The 17959-nt window shown below is 38.9% G+C and overlaps 1 protein-coding gene across 1 annotated transcript in view; it reads left to right on the top strand.

Annotated features, from left to right (window-relative positions):
* The window catches only part of LOC120309844 (dihydrolipoyllysine-residue succinyltransferase component of 2-oxoglutarate dehydrogenase complex, mitochondrial-like), a 22052-nt gene extending 5144 nt beyond the window's left edge, over positions 1-16908 (top strand). The window contains exons 4-13 of the mRNA XM_039347460.1: positions 283-338; positions 1089-1163; positions 1471-1526; positions 3343-3454; positions 4999-5163; positions 5376-5461; positions 6408-6505; positions 11746-11876; positions 13839-13912; positions 16771-16908. Of these exons, the coding sequence (XP_039203394.1) occupies positions 283-338; positions 1089-1163; positions 1471-1526; positions 3343-3454; positions 4999-5163; positions 5376-5461; positions 6408-6505; positions 11746-11876; positions 13839-13912; positions 16771-16893 (976 nt within the window). The 3' untranslated portion in view covers positions 16894-16908. The remainder of the gene's footprint in view (positions 1-282; positions 339-1088; positions 1164-1470; positions 1527-3342; positions 3455-4998; positions 5164-5375; positions 5462-6407; positions 6506-11745; positions 11877-13838; positions 13913-16770) is intronic.
* Positions 16909-17959: the final 1051 nt, after the last annotated feature.

The raw sequence follows: 17959 nt of genomic DNA, 5'->3' as shown, positions 1-17959 counted from the left end.
AGGCTTTCTATGATCCTATGCTAAATAATTTGTGTGTGTGTGTGTGTGTGTGTGTGTGTGTGTGTGTGTACACGTGCACGCATGTATACATAGACACAGAGGTGAATTTTAGTCACAGGCCATCCCTTCCTGAAATGCTTCAGGATCTATGCTTGCAGGTACATGAATCAGTGAGCAAGTTAAAAATAGTGGTGGGGCTACTGATGGACAGTCAAGCCAATCAAGACAGCAGATACAAATATGTACTATTTGTACACTGATATTGCTTTTCTTGCTCTGCAGGCTAAATAGTTCTCGTGTCTTCACTATCCGTTATTTCAGAACTTCAAAAGTATGCAGTAAGTAAGCCAGAGGCCTGCAGGCAGCGGAACATTTGATCTACATGCCAATTTTCTTCCTGCTAAAATCATGTAACCTTGTTCCCTAATTTAGTTTACATCTTTCGTACATTTAAGTAAGGCTTAATGTATGTTTTATGCCATGGATCATTGGACTTTGGCATAATGGAACATTTCTGCATTTTTCTTGTTCAAGCAGTATTTTTAATAAAATCATCAATGCGTGACTGTTATCCAGAACAATATAAACTAAGTAGTAAAATACTAAATAGTAAAATACTAAATAGTAAAATACTAAAAGGACAAACCATACATTTCCTGACTTGAGAAATGTATGATTTGTCCTTTTAGTATTTTATTTTGATCAGTCTGAATAAATGCTGACTAATTTTATTGGATGGCCAACCAATTACAGTTTTATGGGTGAGAAAAAATAATTATCCAAAAACAAATGGGTGGAACTGATATTCAAGAGAGAAGTGGCCTCAATAGAAGTTATATGATAGCCTTCCCCAACCTAGACCCCCTCTATATATGAAAAACTTATTTCCCAGAATTATTAATAGCCATGCTGATTGTGGAATGCTAGAAGGTGGTCTACACATCTGATGAGAACTGATAATATGGAATTATTTAAATTATGGCACTTTTTCTTTATGATTAGCATTTTCTCTAAATTGTATTTATCCATCGCTCCCGAGGAATGAAATGCCAAAATGTGAAGCATTTTACTACATGCATCTTTCACAGGGGAGGAAGTTGTCACAGTGAACACACCAGCATTTGCAGAATCTGTCACAGAGGGAGATGTCAGGTGGGAAAAAGGTAAGAGGATTTTTTTTTCTTTCATTGCTCTAATCTTCTCCCCATCCCATCATACGTTTTTCATAGCCTGTTAGGAAAATATGTTAAATATTCATGTAATTAAAAATGTTCTGAATACTTTTATTATGTAGGTGAAGATTGATCAGACCTGTTATTGGTTACTAGTTCAGTTGCTTACAAAATGAAGTATGCCTTTTTAACCTGTGTTGATGTTTTAAGTCTACCTTAAGGAGATGTGTATAAAAATTAGGGAAGGAAATGCCACAACACAACTCCTTGTTTATGTCCTGTTCTTTTCATTTTTTAGCTGTTGGGGATACTGTAGTAGAAGATGAAGTGGTATGTGAGATTGAAACCGACAAGGTAATTTTTTAATTTTAGTAATCAAATTTATATAGCCACCATCTCACTAAAAGCAACTCTAAATGTTTTGTCATCTTATTCATGATAATGATTATCACCAGAGGCAAAGTGAACATTTGAGCCCAGGGAAGAAATGTTTTGAATTTATGAAATCTATTGGCCTTATCAAGGTCGTAAGAACCCCTAACTGCAGATCTGTACTATTTACTCAGATTGATTAAATTTTGATGCCAGATGGCTCCAGCTGATTCTAGACAGCTCACAACAATGAGAATAACATAAAAATAACAGAATGCAAAAAATTAACAGAAATAAGTACAAATATAGCTACAAAATAATTACAAGATGGCAAACCAGTTAATAAAGCAAAACAAAGAATATTATGTACAGACGAATCTCATCCACCCTACCCCAAGGCTTGAGTAAATAGCCAATTTTTCAAGTCTTCCAGAACATTATCAAGATGGGAGCCATATGGATGTCAAGGGAGGAAGCTCATTCCAGATAGCAGGCATTGCTACAGAGAAATCATGTTTTCTGAATCCCAAAGTATGACATTGTTTAATTCAGGAACCCTAGGGTATGCCCACTCTGTCAGACATACCAGACAAGCAGAAACCACAGGTGCTTCATCAGTTAACAGGCTTTGTGCATAGAAAACAGCATCAATTGCATCATGCTTCTTGTGTTAATCACATTTAATACTCTCCTTCCCATCAAAGATTAAAAACAGTTCTTCCCCCATTTTTAAAAGTTAGAGTTGAATCAAGATTTGTTTAATAGCCTCTGCTGTTCTAGTTTGGTGCTTTATCCATTGGAGCGTTCCAATCTTGCAAAATATTCCTTCCTCACAATTTTATTTTTCAAGCTTTCTTTATTTCAACAATTAACCTTTTTTAGTATCTGGAAGCTATATTGGTGCTGCTATTTCTAAACCAGAGGCCCCCAACTTATGGGCCGCAGCCCATTACCGGCCCCGGCCTCTTGGCCACTGGGCTGCGTAGGGCTGACCAGTCCACGCACGCATCTGCACATGCCGCCCCTTGCAACCATGCTAGCCGAGCTGCAAGTCTCTCACCAGCACTAACTGAGCCATGAGCTTCGAGCCTCTTGCCGGGATAGCCAAGCCGCGAGCTTCTCATTGCCGCTAGCCGAGCCCTGAGCCTCTTGCCACAGGGCCGAGACATGCACCGACACTAGCAGCCTCATTTGCAGAGCACACATGCTCTGGCGCACACTCACATAGTCACATTTGCTGTGTGAATATGCATGCATAAAGGTGCCTGCCCCTCCCTTTCCCACCGGGCTGCCCACCCAGAAAAGGTTCGGGACCCCTGTTCTAAACAACTAGAATTCAAACCTTTTTCCTGATAAATTGCAAAGTTTTATCAGTACATCATGAACTGCTTTCTGCAAACCCCTATATTATACTATTCCGAGTAGAAGGCAGTAAACTAAATTTAATAATGTAACTTTTGAATATAAAGAGCATTCTTAGCTTTCAGTTAGGAATGTTATGGCCTTTACTTTTCTTGGATTTTCTGCACCAGAATGAAAGTTGATTCTTAAACATTAAATTACTGATTTCTTTCAGGAATTGAATGAATATGCAAAGAAATATTTTAAATGACAGTAAAACTCGGCAAGTTGATTTCTAGAATGTTGATCAGGTTGTGATATTTGCGTGGAACTGAGTTTGTTTTCATTATTTTTGTTGAGGTATTCTATGAATGTAGCATTCAGCTCTCTTCAAGACCAGACTTTTGTTTGTTTATCTCCCTCTTACATTCAGCAGCTATTTATTTTTTCTACGTAGACATCTGTGCAGGTTCCTGCTCCAGCCGCTGGTGTAATTGAAGTTCTACTTGTCCCTGATGGAGGGAAAGTAGAAGGAGGAACACCTTTATTTAAACTCAGGAAAACTGGAGGTAAATGTGGATTGTATGATTGAAAGTTGTTTACATGGGTGACTTAAATTAGTTACTATTCATTTTACATCATTATATAATTGCAATATAAATTAAAAGATATATATATGTGAAGGATCTACCTAGAGAGAAGCTTCCTGAGGATGGGGGCTCCGGCATGAGTCCGAAAGCTTGGAAGACAGAAACTCTGGTCTCAGTGACTGACTCAGATTGGATCCTGGAACATTATCCTGGGACACGTATATTCGCCTTCATTCATATGTACATGAAGTTCAAATTGGATTAAATCACATAAATTAGGTTGTTTTTCATCCTTATGGCATCGGTTTTTCATATTAATGCATTGTAAACCTTTATGGCATGTATAGGGAATTGATTGTAAAATTTGTTCAAAGGACAAAAAATATGCACTTTTTTTATTGGGTAAAATGTGGAATGCTCAACTCACCAGCAAGGAAAGGGCAGCTTTTTTCCCCCTAATAAAAACTGCCATAGACGAGAAGTCTGAATTTCAGGTGAAGGACTGATCATAACTACTTTCTGAAATGACCGAAAATGAAGGTTGCATGTTCTCTGCCATAAATTGAAACATGGAAATAAAGCAAAGAAAATAGACGTGAAATTATTACTATCTTCTTGCATTGATGAACAATTTGGAATATGGTTTATAGTAGGGTTCCCCTACCTTTCTGGGTTGGTGGCCCGGTGGGAAAGGAAGGGGCAGGTATCTTTATGTGCGCATGCGCACACACACAAATGTGGCTGCAGGCACATGCACGCGAACAGGGGCAAGTGCAGGCACACTCTGCAAATGGGGCTGCTAATGCTGGCAATAGGCTTGTTGTGGCTCAACGAGTGCCGGCACAAGGGGGTAAGTGCGCACACATGTACGTGCGCATTGTCTGGCCACTCACATGGCCCAGTGGCCAAGAGGCCATGGCCTGGTAGTGGGCCACGGCGGATTCTCGCGGAATCAAGAAAGAGATCCTATTTTGAATAGCTATTTTATTACGTTGCTTACTCTATTAAGTATATAAGCTAGATATAACAAAGCCTATAATTAGATCTGATCCTGTATAGACCATAGGTTGGGCTTTGTTATATCTAGCTTATATACTCAATAGAGTAAGCAATGTAATAAAATAGCTATTCAAAATAGGATCTCTTTCTTGATTCCGCCAGATAGCTAATGCTAGGGACATGACTTCAGATGTTAATTTCATGGATCAAGATTTGCATCATTAGGAATAGATGATTTTAGGGCTTTAGAGTCCTGAAAACTATTTAATAGAAATACTGTAGTTCTCTCACAGATTTTTGTTGCTTAAGCATATACCTTCCACACCGCCGTGCCATGTCAATAGTTTATGAGTGCCATAGAGAACCTTCAGAGTGTATTTATGTAAAAACATTTTTTGCTGGAACTGTTTGCTTGGGAAAAATATGCTTTTTTGTTGCACTTGCATTTTGGTCTGTGACTGCAAAATAAATTATATATATATGCTTCTATTATCCATATATGTAATACTTTTTCTTTTACTAAGCTGCACCTGCCAAAGCCAAGCCAGCAACAGCCCCTGCAGCAGAGCCCGTGGCTCCTGCAGCACCACCATCTCCAGCTCCTGTAGCACCTCCCTCTGAAGCACCAATTCCCACTACAATGCCTCCAGTGCCCCCAGTGTCAGCACTCCCTGTTGATGCTAAACCAGGTGAGATTACAACATTCTTGTTCTTGCTTTCCCATCTATGTAATAGAGGGACCTCAGAACTTAAGATTGTGAAATGATACATAGTTAGAGGCTTTATCTCCAAACTGAGGCTTTCGTTTACATTCAGAGCATTGGTGTCAACTCATTTTATTCAAGGAAATGATCCCTGCTTGCTTAATCCCCTGACATTCTACTTTTCCATTGACTTTCAGTGTCTGCAATAAAGCCAACTGCAGTGCCAACAGCTTCTCCTGCTGTGGAACCTGGGACTGGCAAAGGTGCCAGATTGGAACAAAGGGTACTTGGAGGTTTCTCAGTCTGGTGGGATATGATGTGAATACTCATTTCTGTAAGGAATTGTAGTATGATAGCATTGAGGCAGAACAAAAAATATTTTCAAAAGAGCCTCATAAAAGGCTGTAACAAAGTAACACTAAAGAGTTAAGGGCAATGGCTGAACCCAAGAAAGTTCTTCATTCATGAATGTTCTTACTCAGATGGTTAATACAGGTAGTTGTCGATTTACCACAGGCCACTTACGACTGAACTCCCCAAAACTACTCATGATCCAGATTCGAATGTTATGTCTGGGAAGGGCAGCTGTGTGACCACATTTTGGGTGGTTGGCAACCAACCCACATGTACAGTTGTTTGCAGCTCCTCCTCCCTCCCCATCATGTGAATGCAATTTATTAAGTTTTTTTTCTGGAAATTGGTGTTTACTTCCAGTTAGAAGCAATGGGTTTGCTTAATGATCTTGGCACATGCTTCACAACCATGTTCACCTAATGACTACCTCAGAAAAGGACATGTGATGACCTGCTTCATCATGACTTACGACCGTAACTGCCAGGCTCAATTACGGTCATAAGCCGCAATTATCTGTAGTGGAAATTGCAAACCGCTTTAGCAAGTGTGAATGTTTGAAATTTACCTTCTTAAAATCTATCCTGCTAGCTTTCTTGAGATTCCAGAGATAAACTCCTATGTCGTACAACTTCTTTTCATAGCAGTTTGACTTCTGATGCCTTGTGATATCATTTGTTTTTATTGTGTCTCACCTGGGCAATTATTTCAGGCTAAAAATGACTTTTGATTACGTTTTGGATTCACTGCTGAAGATAACCCATTATGTGTAGATAAATTATTCTGAGGTGTTCATCAGGAAGAGAGAGAGAGAAAGGGTATGCTTTTAATTTGTTCAGGCTCTTTACTATTTTTCTATGATTTATTTCTGTCTTCAGGTAAAGATGAACAGAATGCGTCAACGCATTGCTCAGCGGCTGAAAGAGGCTCAGAATACATGTGCCATGCTGACCACTTTCAATGAAATTGACATGAGGTAGGGCTTTGCTCTCATTCAGCATAAGAATGACTTCCGTGTTTGAGAGTCTTCAATCTGATTCTCCCTGTATTTGGGTGCTTCGTTTTTAAAGCTGTATTAATGTTAAAGCCGATTATTTTGGTTAGCGTTTGGGAAAAAGTGATACCACATGATATTGATAGAAACTACACAGAACATGTTGTTAAATATGCATCTCTTGCTGACAAAAATATCTGATCTTGTTATTGTCCTCTATTAAAAATTCAGAAATCCCGCATTGATAATAACATTATACCAGATTTTTGGTAGCTGTCTGATTTGAGAATGTTTCTCTTCCAAGCAGGAATCCCAAGCAAAACAAAATTCTTTTTTTTTTTTTTTGCAGGCTTTATTAAGATGGAATAATACAAGAATTCCAGTAAAAGAATTATTTTCTATTTAGAACCAGAATATGTATTTGTACATTAGGATGGAGATTTTCTGAGTTTTTCACTGACCACCTTGTGGTAGAGCAGGAGAGGAGAGAAATTTCTTCTCTTGGTATGGGTCTGCGGCTGTGAATAATTTACATAATCTTTGCTTGAGTTCTCACCATTTTTATATATTGTCTGTTTATCTCTAGTTAGTTAACTGTTGTTGAGTTGAGATGCTTACAGGAAGAATTCAATTAGTTTAGCAGTTGGGGAGCGCTCGTTGAAGTTTAATGTTGGTATTTGAGGTGGGGGAGCCAACAGTGTTCAAGCCAAGTGCTTGGGTGGCCCAAGCTCTAATGGATTTGAGGAGGGGGAAGCTTATGTTTCAGTGCATTAGGGAAATGATGCCCAAATCAAATTGCCCCATGAAATCTTATCCTCCTTTTTAAAGCAAAACATGTAAATATTTTGTGCTTAGAATATTAAGGTTGGCAAAATAGTCCTGATTGGAAAGGAAGTGATGCAGCTTATCTCCTATTAGAGACTAATGGAAGTGTCACTTTACTCTGGCCTTGTGCTCTTGTTGCAATCAGTAATATGTTTTGCATTGATTGCCGACTGGCGGTATGCCACAGAGCTGGCTTGCAAGGGTTGAGACTGAGGCCTTTTGCTTCCCTGCTCGAGGTCAGTGTCGGCCGTGAAACCTGCTCTAGATGGCTTCCTCTTTTCAGCCACCACTTCATACCTGCAGATCTTGTATCTTGGGAGGCAGTAATGTCTTTGGACAGTAACCTTAGCTCTAAATGAGATTTGGCAAAGAAAAAATAAACAGACAAAACCCAGAGGGACATTTCTGTTGGCTAAAAACTGCCTCTCTAAAGCCGTATTGTCTAGGAGATTGATGATGAAGATTGAAACTTCAATATCTATCTAGAATTATATGACACAATTATTCAGTTTAATTTGTGTGGCTGGCTTCTCTTCCAGTAAGTGAACAAGGGAAATTACGGTTTTCTGTTCTGATTAAAGATGCTTTCAAAGTGCCATTATATTGGAGACTTTGAAAGGTCCTACTCCCATACTCGAGCAGTTTGCTTTAAGTCTGGCCAAAGAAATGTGAATATGCTATTTCTTTTTTTAGATCCTCTTTTTTAAAAATAAAAATATGAGTTTGTCTATGGTAGATAGACCAAGTCTACATAAAAATACAAAATTCTTTATCTTATTCTAATATATCTTATACTGAAGTTTCTTTGTACACAGCTGGAATCAATCTTTCCAGGAGAGTGCTTGACTTGGTATTGTATCTTCAGTCTTGGACATTCTCTTATCTTCTTTGCTATCAAAGAAACTTTGCTGAAAGCTTCAGGGATTGAACATAGGATTACCTTCATGCTGTACTTCATGATAAACATACTGTACCAATAAGCTGTTGCTTCCTCATTTTTGTTCCACAATTGATTCAGATGTTTATTCATAGCATGCATACATTTGTGCCTGTCATGCTATTCTTTTCTGTGGAAAGCAACATTAGGCAAGATGCATAAAGGGAGTAAGAAAGAGCAAGCCAAAAAAATTAAAGGCACAAAGGAAAAAAGATAGTCAAATCTTGTTTATATGAACATAATTCACTTTATCTCATCATCCCCTTTATATCCTTGCAAACTCGCCTTTTTACCACCATGACCCAAAAGCATTTCCTGTGCTACCTTTTGTTTTTAAAACTTCTCTCTTTTTGAGGATCTCATCAGTCACAACTTTTTCAATCTTCCCTTTCCTCTAGACCTATTCACTTTTTTGTATATTTATTTTGTGATTTATGATCCTAAATTGAATAACCATGAGAAATTAGAGTGCACTTTCCTTGTGTGGGAGCAGATTCTGACTGAAGTTTATGTATGGATTGTAGTAAGTTATTATGGTTGAAAGACTCAGTGGGAAACAGGATGAAGTGTAAACATTACTGAATGTATTATATTAAGGAATAGAAAAAAAATATTAAACTGTAAATATTTAACATTAATACTTTTCAATCTTTTCTAAGTAACTGATTAGCTGCATCCTTATTTTGGTAACCAACATTAGATATTTGGCTATTGCAAGACATCAAAAGCTTAGCATGATTGGTATTGTTTTTTAATAAAGGCATTAGGAGTTCTTGTGAAGCCATCATATTAAATTTAAAAACCAGGAGAATATGTTTCAATGAAGTTTACATCATTACATCCCAGAGTTCTGAAAGAACTGGCAGATATTATCTCAGAACCATTGTATCATATCTTTAAAAAATCTTGGAGCACTGGGGAACTACCTGAGGATTGGAAAAGAGCTGATGTGGTTCCTATCTTCAAAAAAGGAAGAATTAAAAAGAGACCCAGGAAACTACAGACCAATCAGCCTGACATCAATACCTGGGAAGATATTGGAAAAAATAATCAAAAAACAGATCTGTGAACATCTAGAAACAAATAAAGTTATAACTAGTAGCCACCACGGGTTTGTTAATAACCAATCTTATTTCATTCTTTGACAAAGTGACTAAATTAGTAGACCAGCCAAATGCTGTGGATATAATATATTTAGACTTCAGCAAGGCATTTGACAAAAGTAGTCCACAATCTACTTCTTGTTAAGCTAGAAAAATGTGGGATTGACAGCATTGCCACCAAATGGATGTGTAACTGGCTGACAAACCATATTCAATGAATAGTCCTTAATGGTACTACATCTACATGGAGGGAAGTAATTAGTGGGGTACCACAAGGTTCTGTCTTAGGCCCAGTACTCTTCAATATCTTCATAAATGACTTAGATGAAGGAATAGAAGATCTCATCAAATTTGCAGATGACATCAAGCTGGCAGGAATAGCCAACTCCCCAGAAGGCAAGCTCAGAATCCAAAAAGATCTTGACAGACTTGAACAATGGGACCTATCTAACAAAGTGATATTTAATGTTGAGAAAAGCAGGGTTTTACACCTGGGCAGGAAAAACTAAAGGTACAAGTACAGATTAGGCAAAACCTGGCTCAAAAACAGTAACTATGAGAGAGCCCTGGGAGTCCTAGTGGTCAATCACTTAAACATGAGTCAGCAATGTGCGGCAGAAGCTAAAAAAGTTAATATAATCCTTGGTTGTATAAACAGAGGCATAGAATCAAAATCACATGAAGTATTAGTACCACTTTATAAAGCAGGCCACATCTGGAATACTGCATCCAGTTTTGATCACCACATTACAAAAAAGATGTTGAGACTTTGGAAAAAGTGCAAAGAAGAGCAATTAAGATGATTAAAGGCCTGGAGACTAAAACATGAAGAATGGTTGCACGATTTGGGAATGGCCAGTCTAGAGAAAAAAAGGACTAGGGGGGACATGATAGCAGTATTCCAGTATTTGAGGGGCTGTCACAAGGAGGAGGGGGTCAATTTATTTTCCAAAGCTCCAGAAGGCAAGACAAGAAACAACTGATGGAAACTAATGAAGGAGAGAAGCAACCTGGAATTAAGGAGAAACTTCCTAACAATGAAGACAATTATCCAGTGGAACAGCTTGCCTTCAGATGTTGTGGGTGCTTCATCACTCGAGATTTTTAAGAGAGACTGGACAACTATTTGTCTGAAATGATATAGGGACTCCTGCTTGAGCAGGAGGCTGGACTAGAAGATCTCCAAGATCCCTTCCAGTTTTATTCTGATTGATTGGATCTACTACATTATTGCAAGAATTAAGTCTTTATACCATAGGTGGCGAATCTTTTAGAGACCGAGTACCCCATCCCTGCTCTGCCCACTGCTCTGCCCCCCACTCCACCCGCCCGCAGGGCCACTCATCACAGATCGCCCAGGCAGCCTTGCAGCGCCATGGTGGCCATGCCCTCAGCCCGCACCCTGCAGCATCATCTGCATGTGATGGGGCGCAGGGGCAGAGTCTTGCCCCTGCTGCTCGGCTGCCATGTGCTTGGCTGCACTGCTCTGTGTGGGCCGTGCCTGGGGGAGCCTCTCCTCCAGGCAGGCTGCTGGTGAGGAGGGGGTTGCGGGGGAAGGTGGGGCTGGGGCAATGGCACGCATGCCCACAGAGAGAGCTCCGAGTGCCACCTCTGGCATGCATGCTATAGGTTCGCCACCACTGCTTTATACAGTATGACTACCTCAGGGGTGTCAAACTGCCGGTCTGCAGGCTGCTTGTGTCATGCGGAGGCCGCACCCACTCCAGTTCCGGCAATGCAAAAAAAGTTGCGATACGTCACAACACATCACATGACGCAGTGAATTTGACACCCATGATTCCAAGACATTCAATCAAGCCTTAGTAAAACAATCCCGTACTTACTGTGGTTAAGGTTATTAAATAAAAACCCATTTGGAAGGCACAGTTATTACTGATGCCGAAGTTTTGTAACAAAATTTTACCTATTACTTTCTGAACAGTGATTTATTTATCAAAGCAGATTACATTGATTTGTTGTTTATTATATTTAAAAAGTTCATTAATTATAATAGTTCATTCTTGAAAAAAAGCTGAATTATTGTGTCCTTGAACATTAACATTAGCCTTAATATATTAGTAGTAGTTTTAAGAATCCAGAAGCTATTGAAAATCTTGATATCCATTAAAACATTTTTTTTTAATTTGGAAAATACACCATTCAGTCTGAGCTTTGGATAAGCATTGTTGATAATAGTGTCACTTCTTGTGTGAGGCTTTTGTATTTGCATTAAAAAAAAACCATACATGGCATGTTTGAGATGCAATTCAGTAAATAACTAGGCATCAGGTGAAATGTACTGCAGGTTTGAAAATCTTTTGTAAAATTTGTGGTAAATATTCTTATGGTATTTGCAGTAACATCCAGGAAATGAGAGCCCGGCACAGGGACAGCTTCCTGAAGAAGCACAATATGAAATTAGGTTTTATGTCTGCCTTTGTGAAAGCTGCAGCCTTTGCTTTGCAAGAGCAGCCTGTTGTGAATGCAGGTAAGAAGCCAGCGCTTATATTTCTGAGTAGATGACAGACCAAGTATATATGGAGCTGGGATTAGCCCACTTCATAATTAAATATTTTGCTACTAAGAAAGTCTACTGTGTTACTGATTGTGTCACCTGGACTTGTTAGGTCAAAATCCCTGTGCTGAAACAAACCCTTTCTCAGCAAAAGAATAATCAAAGTGGGGGTGAAAAAGACCTTCTGATTTGCATGTGGGGACTTTCATCAGTAATAATGATGGTGGTTTTATTAGGAAATGATCCTCTGAGAGGATACTCTGAGAAAATCCTAACTTACTTTTCCACTATGATTTGCAGAAGCATATTTTTTTCACCATGATTTGCAGATGTGGTTTCCTACCTTGCCTCTACTTGTCTTTTCTGAAAGGCTTGGCTTCTAGGTTGACAGTCAACTTTGGAAAAGAGACAGGAATTTCTCTCACTTGTACTATAGTAATAATATAGTCAACAAGACTTTTTTTTGCAGCCCCTTTTCAATAACTGGAATGGGAGACTACTGAGGGCCCCAACAAAAGGGCAAGATGTATGATAATAAGCATGTATTTTTAAAATTTCTTTTGCTCTTTCTTCCAATCTCCAAACTGCTGCACAGTTGTCTTCTTAGCTCTCTAGCCAAGTACCAAAGGCTTAGAAGAGGGACAGAGGTTTCTCTCATATGGCTGATGATTTGAATAAGGTAAGAAATAATGGATGCCAACAGGCTCCGCCCTGCTATTCCTTACTTTATTCAAACATTGTTTAAATAAGACAAAAATGTATGCTCTATCTTATCAAAGGGCTTGGAAAAAATTGTGAAGCAGTTTGAAAGAAGGCAGCAGGATAAATTTCAGCTACAATTTATTTTCCAAACTGGAATAAAATTCTTTTATGTGTTGCCTCAAGTTCTGTGTTTTGAGACTTGGGATAGTGTGAAAGATGGAAGAAAATTTGTTTAAATCATAAAACTTTTTCAGATTTTATAAGACTTTTTTAAAAATTAACTGCGAGAAGCTCAACACATTGTGTGACTTCGTGGGCTCACCCTTATAGATGTTTTTGGTAACAACACAGAATGGTTTAACCTGCCTTTTTCCAGGATGTATTTTCAACTTCCCAGTCCAGTTTCAATTTATCTACACTCCTAGGATTAGAGTTTTATTCTGATCTTTGCTATTTTATGAATTTCATAATGCAAATTAGAAATCTGCATTAAAAATAGGATATATTTGTAATACACACACACACACATACAGAGAGAGAGAGAGAGAGAGAGAGAGAGAGAGGATCTGCAACAGTAGGGATACTATTGGTAGTATGTCCATACTATATCCCTTGCTATCTATCTGGCTGCTTGTTTTTTTAAAGATATTTTGAAAACAACACAGAAAGATGGTATGTAGCAAAAGTAACTATATTTTAAAAAGCACTATAACATACTGTCAAAATTTAAATTATATTCATTGGCCCCAAAACATTATCTGGCGTACACAGACAAGTTTGCATTAGGGAATACTGCAAAAATATGTTACAGAAAATATGTACAGTGTGCTAAGAAAAATATACGCAAGAATATATATATATATATATATATATATATACACACACACACACACACACACACACACACACACACACATATATAAGTATATGTATATGTGTGTGTGTGTATATATATATATATATATACACACACACACACACATTTTTCCAAGTCTTTGATAAGCAATGCAGAAATGGGATGAACTAAAATTCAACTGAAAAAAATTAGAATGAGTAAAATTAAAATTCACAGATATGTCTTTCAAGTATTTCAAGTAAAATGAGGCAACTAATTTGCAGCAAATAAGAAGGTACTAGGTAGGCCTTGATACTCACTAATGTGTAGTTCTTCTAAGTCATGTCTTGATTGTTGGTGTTGCTCTGTGTAACACCTAATTTCCTTTTTCAACTTAGTGATTGATGATACAACCAAAGAAATGGTATACAGAGAATATGTGGATATCAGTGTTGCAGTGGCAACTCCTAGGGTAGGTATTATGGAGACAATTTCACCTGGCCAGTTGATTATTCAAATTTATGAAAAGGGGTACTGGGGTTAGAAATAAGCCAAGACTGGTTTTATGAAATGGAAGCTGAGCCTATTGATGTTGTCTTACTCTGCAGTGATAGATGAAGGAGGGTTACTTCTGTCCAAAACCTGCATAGTAGTTTTTGGACAAAACTCCATGGTAGTAGAAATTATTTCTACTTAATCTTAAATTTAATCCTAGGTAGAATAACAGTCCTTGTCTCCTGCATTTGTTTCCTTTTTTTTCTTTCAGAGACAAGTAAGTTGAGTTCACTTTCATTTTTCTGCTTCTAAAGATGAACTAGAGTTCTGAAGACTTGTGGGGTGTTTTTTTGAAGTCCCACAGTCCTAGTGCTACTAGATCACTGGGCACCTAAATACCTGTTTCATACAATATGTATGTATATGCAACAGTTAGCCAGAATTCTAATTCGTTATAGTTTGGCACTCTGATTGATTACTCTCCACTTAGCTCCTTCTCTCTGGGTTAACATGTCCGAATATCCAGTGTGCATTTCATAGTAAATCCAATCCACGGGACAATTGTTCAAGTCCATGACTCAATTGTTGTTCGGAGCAGTCTGGTAGTATGTGCCAGCATGTTGCTCATTCATGGTACAGTGAGGGGGAAAATTATTTGATCTCCTGCTGATTTTGTACATTTGCCCACTGACAAAGAAATTATTAGTCTATAATTTTAATGGTAGGTTTATTTTAACAGTGAGAAACAGAATAACAACAAAAAATCCAGAAAAATGCATTTCAAAAAAGTTATAAATTGATTTGCATTTGAATGTGTGAAATAAGTATTTGATCCTCTATCAATCAGCAAGATTTCTGGCTCCCAGGTGTCTTTTATACAGATAACCATTAGAGATTAAGAGCACTTTCTTAAAGGGAGTGCTCCTAATCTCAGCTTGTTACCAGTATAAAAGACATCTGTCCATAGAAGCAATCAATCAGATTCCAAATTCTCCACCATGGCCAAGACCAAAGAGCTGTCCAAGGATGTCGGGGACAAGATTGTAGACCTACACAAGGTTGGAATGGGTTGCAAGGTAACAACAGTGTGATTATTCATAAATGGAAGAAACACAAAATAACTGTCAATCTTCCTTGGTCTGGGGCTCCATGCAAGATCTCACCCCGTGGAGTTTCAGTGATCATGAGAATGGTGAGGAATCAGCCTAGAACTACATGGGAGGATCTTGTCAATGATCTCAAGGCAGCTGGGACCATAGTCACCAAGCAAACAATTGGTAACACATGCCGTGAAGGACTGAAATCCTCCAGTGCCGGCAAGGTCCCCCTGCTCAAAAAAGCACATGTACAGACCCATGTGAAGTTTGCCAATGAACATCTGAATGATTCAGAGGGCAACTGGGTGAAAGTGTTGTGGTCAGATGAGACCAAAATGAGAGCTCTTTGGCATCAACTCAACTCACCGTGTTTGGAGGAGGAGGAATGCTGCCTATGACCCCAAGAACACCATCCCCACCGTCAAACATGGAGGTGGAAACATTATGCTTTGGGGGTATTTTTCTGCTAAGGGGACAACTTCACCGCATCAAAGGGACGATGGGTGGGGCCATGTACCATCAAATCATGGGCGAGAACCTCCTTCCCTCAGCCAGGGCATTGAAAATGGGTCATGGATGGGTACTCCAGCATCATAATGACCCAAAACACACAGCCAAGGCAACAAAGGAGTGGCTCAAGAAGAAGCACATTAAGTTCCTGGAGTGGCCTAGCCAGTCTCCAGACCTTAATTCCATAGAAAATCTGTAGAGGGAGCTGAAGGTTTGAGCTGCCAATATCAGCTTTGAAACCTTAATGACTTGGAGAGGATCTGCAAAGAGGAGTGGGACAAAATCCGTCCTGAGATGTGTGCAAACCTAGTGGCCAACTACAAGAAACGTCTGACCTCTGTGATTGCCAACAAGGGTTTTGCCACCAAGTACTAAGTCATGTTATTTCACTTATTAAAATGCAAATCAATTTATAACTTTTTTGAAATGCACTTTTCTGGATTTTTTTGTTGTTATTCTGTCTCTCACTGTTACAATAAACCTACCATTAAAATTATAGACTGATCAGTGGGCAAATGTACAAAATCAGCAGGGGATCAAATAATTTTTTCCCTCACTGGATAAGCTCCAGTTCTGCCTTCCTTTTACACATAAATGTAGCCATGGTCTAACACAATGATGGTGAACCTTTTAGAGACCGAGTGCCCAAAAACTGGCCACGCCCTTACTCCACCCCATGCCCCACCCCTACCCTGCCTGCCCGCAGGGCCACTTACCACCTCCAGGGCCCACTGCAGATCACCCAGGCAGCCCAGCAGCGCCATGTTGGCCAGCCCTCTGCCCAGGCCCCACAGTATCAACTGTGCGCGATGGGGCATGAGGGCAGAGTCTTGTCTACACTTCCTGGTTGCCATGTCCTTGGGTACGCTGCTCCGTGTGGGCCACGCTCGGGGGTGACTCTTCTCCAGGGGGCTGCTGGTGAAGAGGGGGTCGCAGGGGGAGGCAAGGCTGGGGCAACGGCACCTGTGCCAACAGAGAGGGCTCCAAGTGCCACCTCTGGCACCCGTGCCATAGGTTCGCCACCACTGGTCTAACATGACAAATATTCAATGTTAAATTCAAAATATTAAACATATCCTACTAGCAAAATGAATGAATTGTTATAGTTGAGATCATTTTAGAAAAGATATTTGACTCAATGAATCAAAAAGGTCCTTAATTAGTTTTTTCTATATATTTTTTGAAACGTTGTTAATATTGGTTATTCAGTGTTTTTTATTTCCTATAGGGTCTAGTGGTCCCAGTCATCAGAAATGTAGAAACGATGAATTTTGCTGACATTGAACGTGCAATAAATGAGCTGGGAGAGAAGGTAATTACTCTGAAAAGATCTTCAAAAGATACAGTATAATCCACATGTTGTTTTAGAAATAAAAAATAGAATATAGCTTGCAGAAATTAAAAGTAACAATCAAAATTCACATTCAGCAAGTTGAAGACAAGGCAAACGGTATCTGAATATTCTCCACTTTCATACTTTTAACAGTTTAATATAAGACATTCCTCCAGTGTTAATTGATCCAATAAACATCTGGGTAGTTCAGCATTTTGTTTTAAAGATTAGTCAGAAATATGCCTCCAGAAAGTCTACCAGTGTGGAGAACATTTTTTTCTTCCTACCTAGTATAAAACTGATTTGTTTGTTAGTTTATTTATTTCTCACCTTCATTAATTCTTTTATAAACAATTCAAGGTGATTAACTCCTTCCTCTCATTTTCACCATAACAACCACCCTGGGTTTCATAGTTAAAGCCGGAGTAGAACTCCTGGTCTGGTTTCTAGCCTGGTGCCAAACAGATCCTGCCAGACCATTTTAAAACTATACCCAGGAACAGATAAATAATTTTCTTCCAGATAGTAGAACCACGTGTTCCTATTTTTTTTTTTTTTACATATCCAGAAAGGTTTTATCAGCGTTGTCGCAGAACAGGTTAATCCTTATCATTCTTAATATTATGTGTATATGCTGTGTACTAGGAAAAATCATGTCCTGCAAATCAGCCCTCTGCTCAGTGCAAGATCCACCCATAGCATCTCTCATAGATGATCATCAAGTATTGATAACTTGGGGAAAGAAAGCTCACTACTTCATATGGCACCCCATTTCATTGGCTGACAGTTTATGTAGTTAAGAAGTTCTTCTCGAGATCTAGTTCTAACCCACTGGATCTGGTCATGAAACTAAAGATTGCTAAATTTCCTCTCAATCTTCTGATCAATATGCTGAATGTGCCCTGACCCTTTTAACTATTCCTCATTCAGCTTAACTTGCAGAATCTTAGTAGGGGTCTTCCAAACTTACCCTAATTTGGTACTATCCTTTTTTGAACTAAACACTGTATTTCAACTGCGCTTTGACCAGGGCAGAAGAGAATGGAGCATTTGTTTCCGGTGATCTGGGCTATATGCTTTTGCT

Source organism: Crotalus tigris, unplaced genomic scaffold (genome assembly GCF_016545835.1).
Source record: "Crotalus tigris isolate CLP2741 ecotype Arizona unplaced genomic scaffold, ASM1654583v1 scf7180000018080.108236, whole genome shotgun sequence".
NCBI lineage: Eukaryota > Metazoa > Chordata > Lepidosauria > Squamata > Viperidae > Crotalus > Crotalus tigris.
Note: the sequence above shows the minus strand (reverse complement) of the source record. Positions and strands in the feature narration are given on the sequence as shown.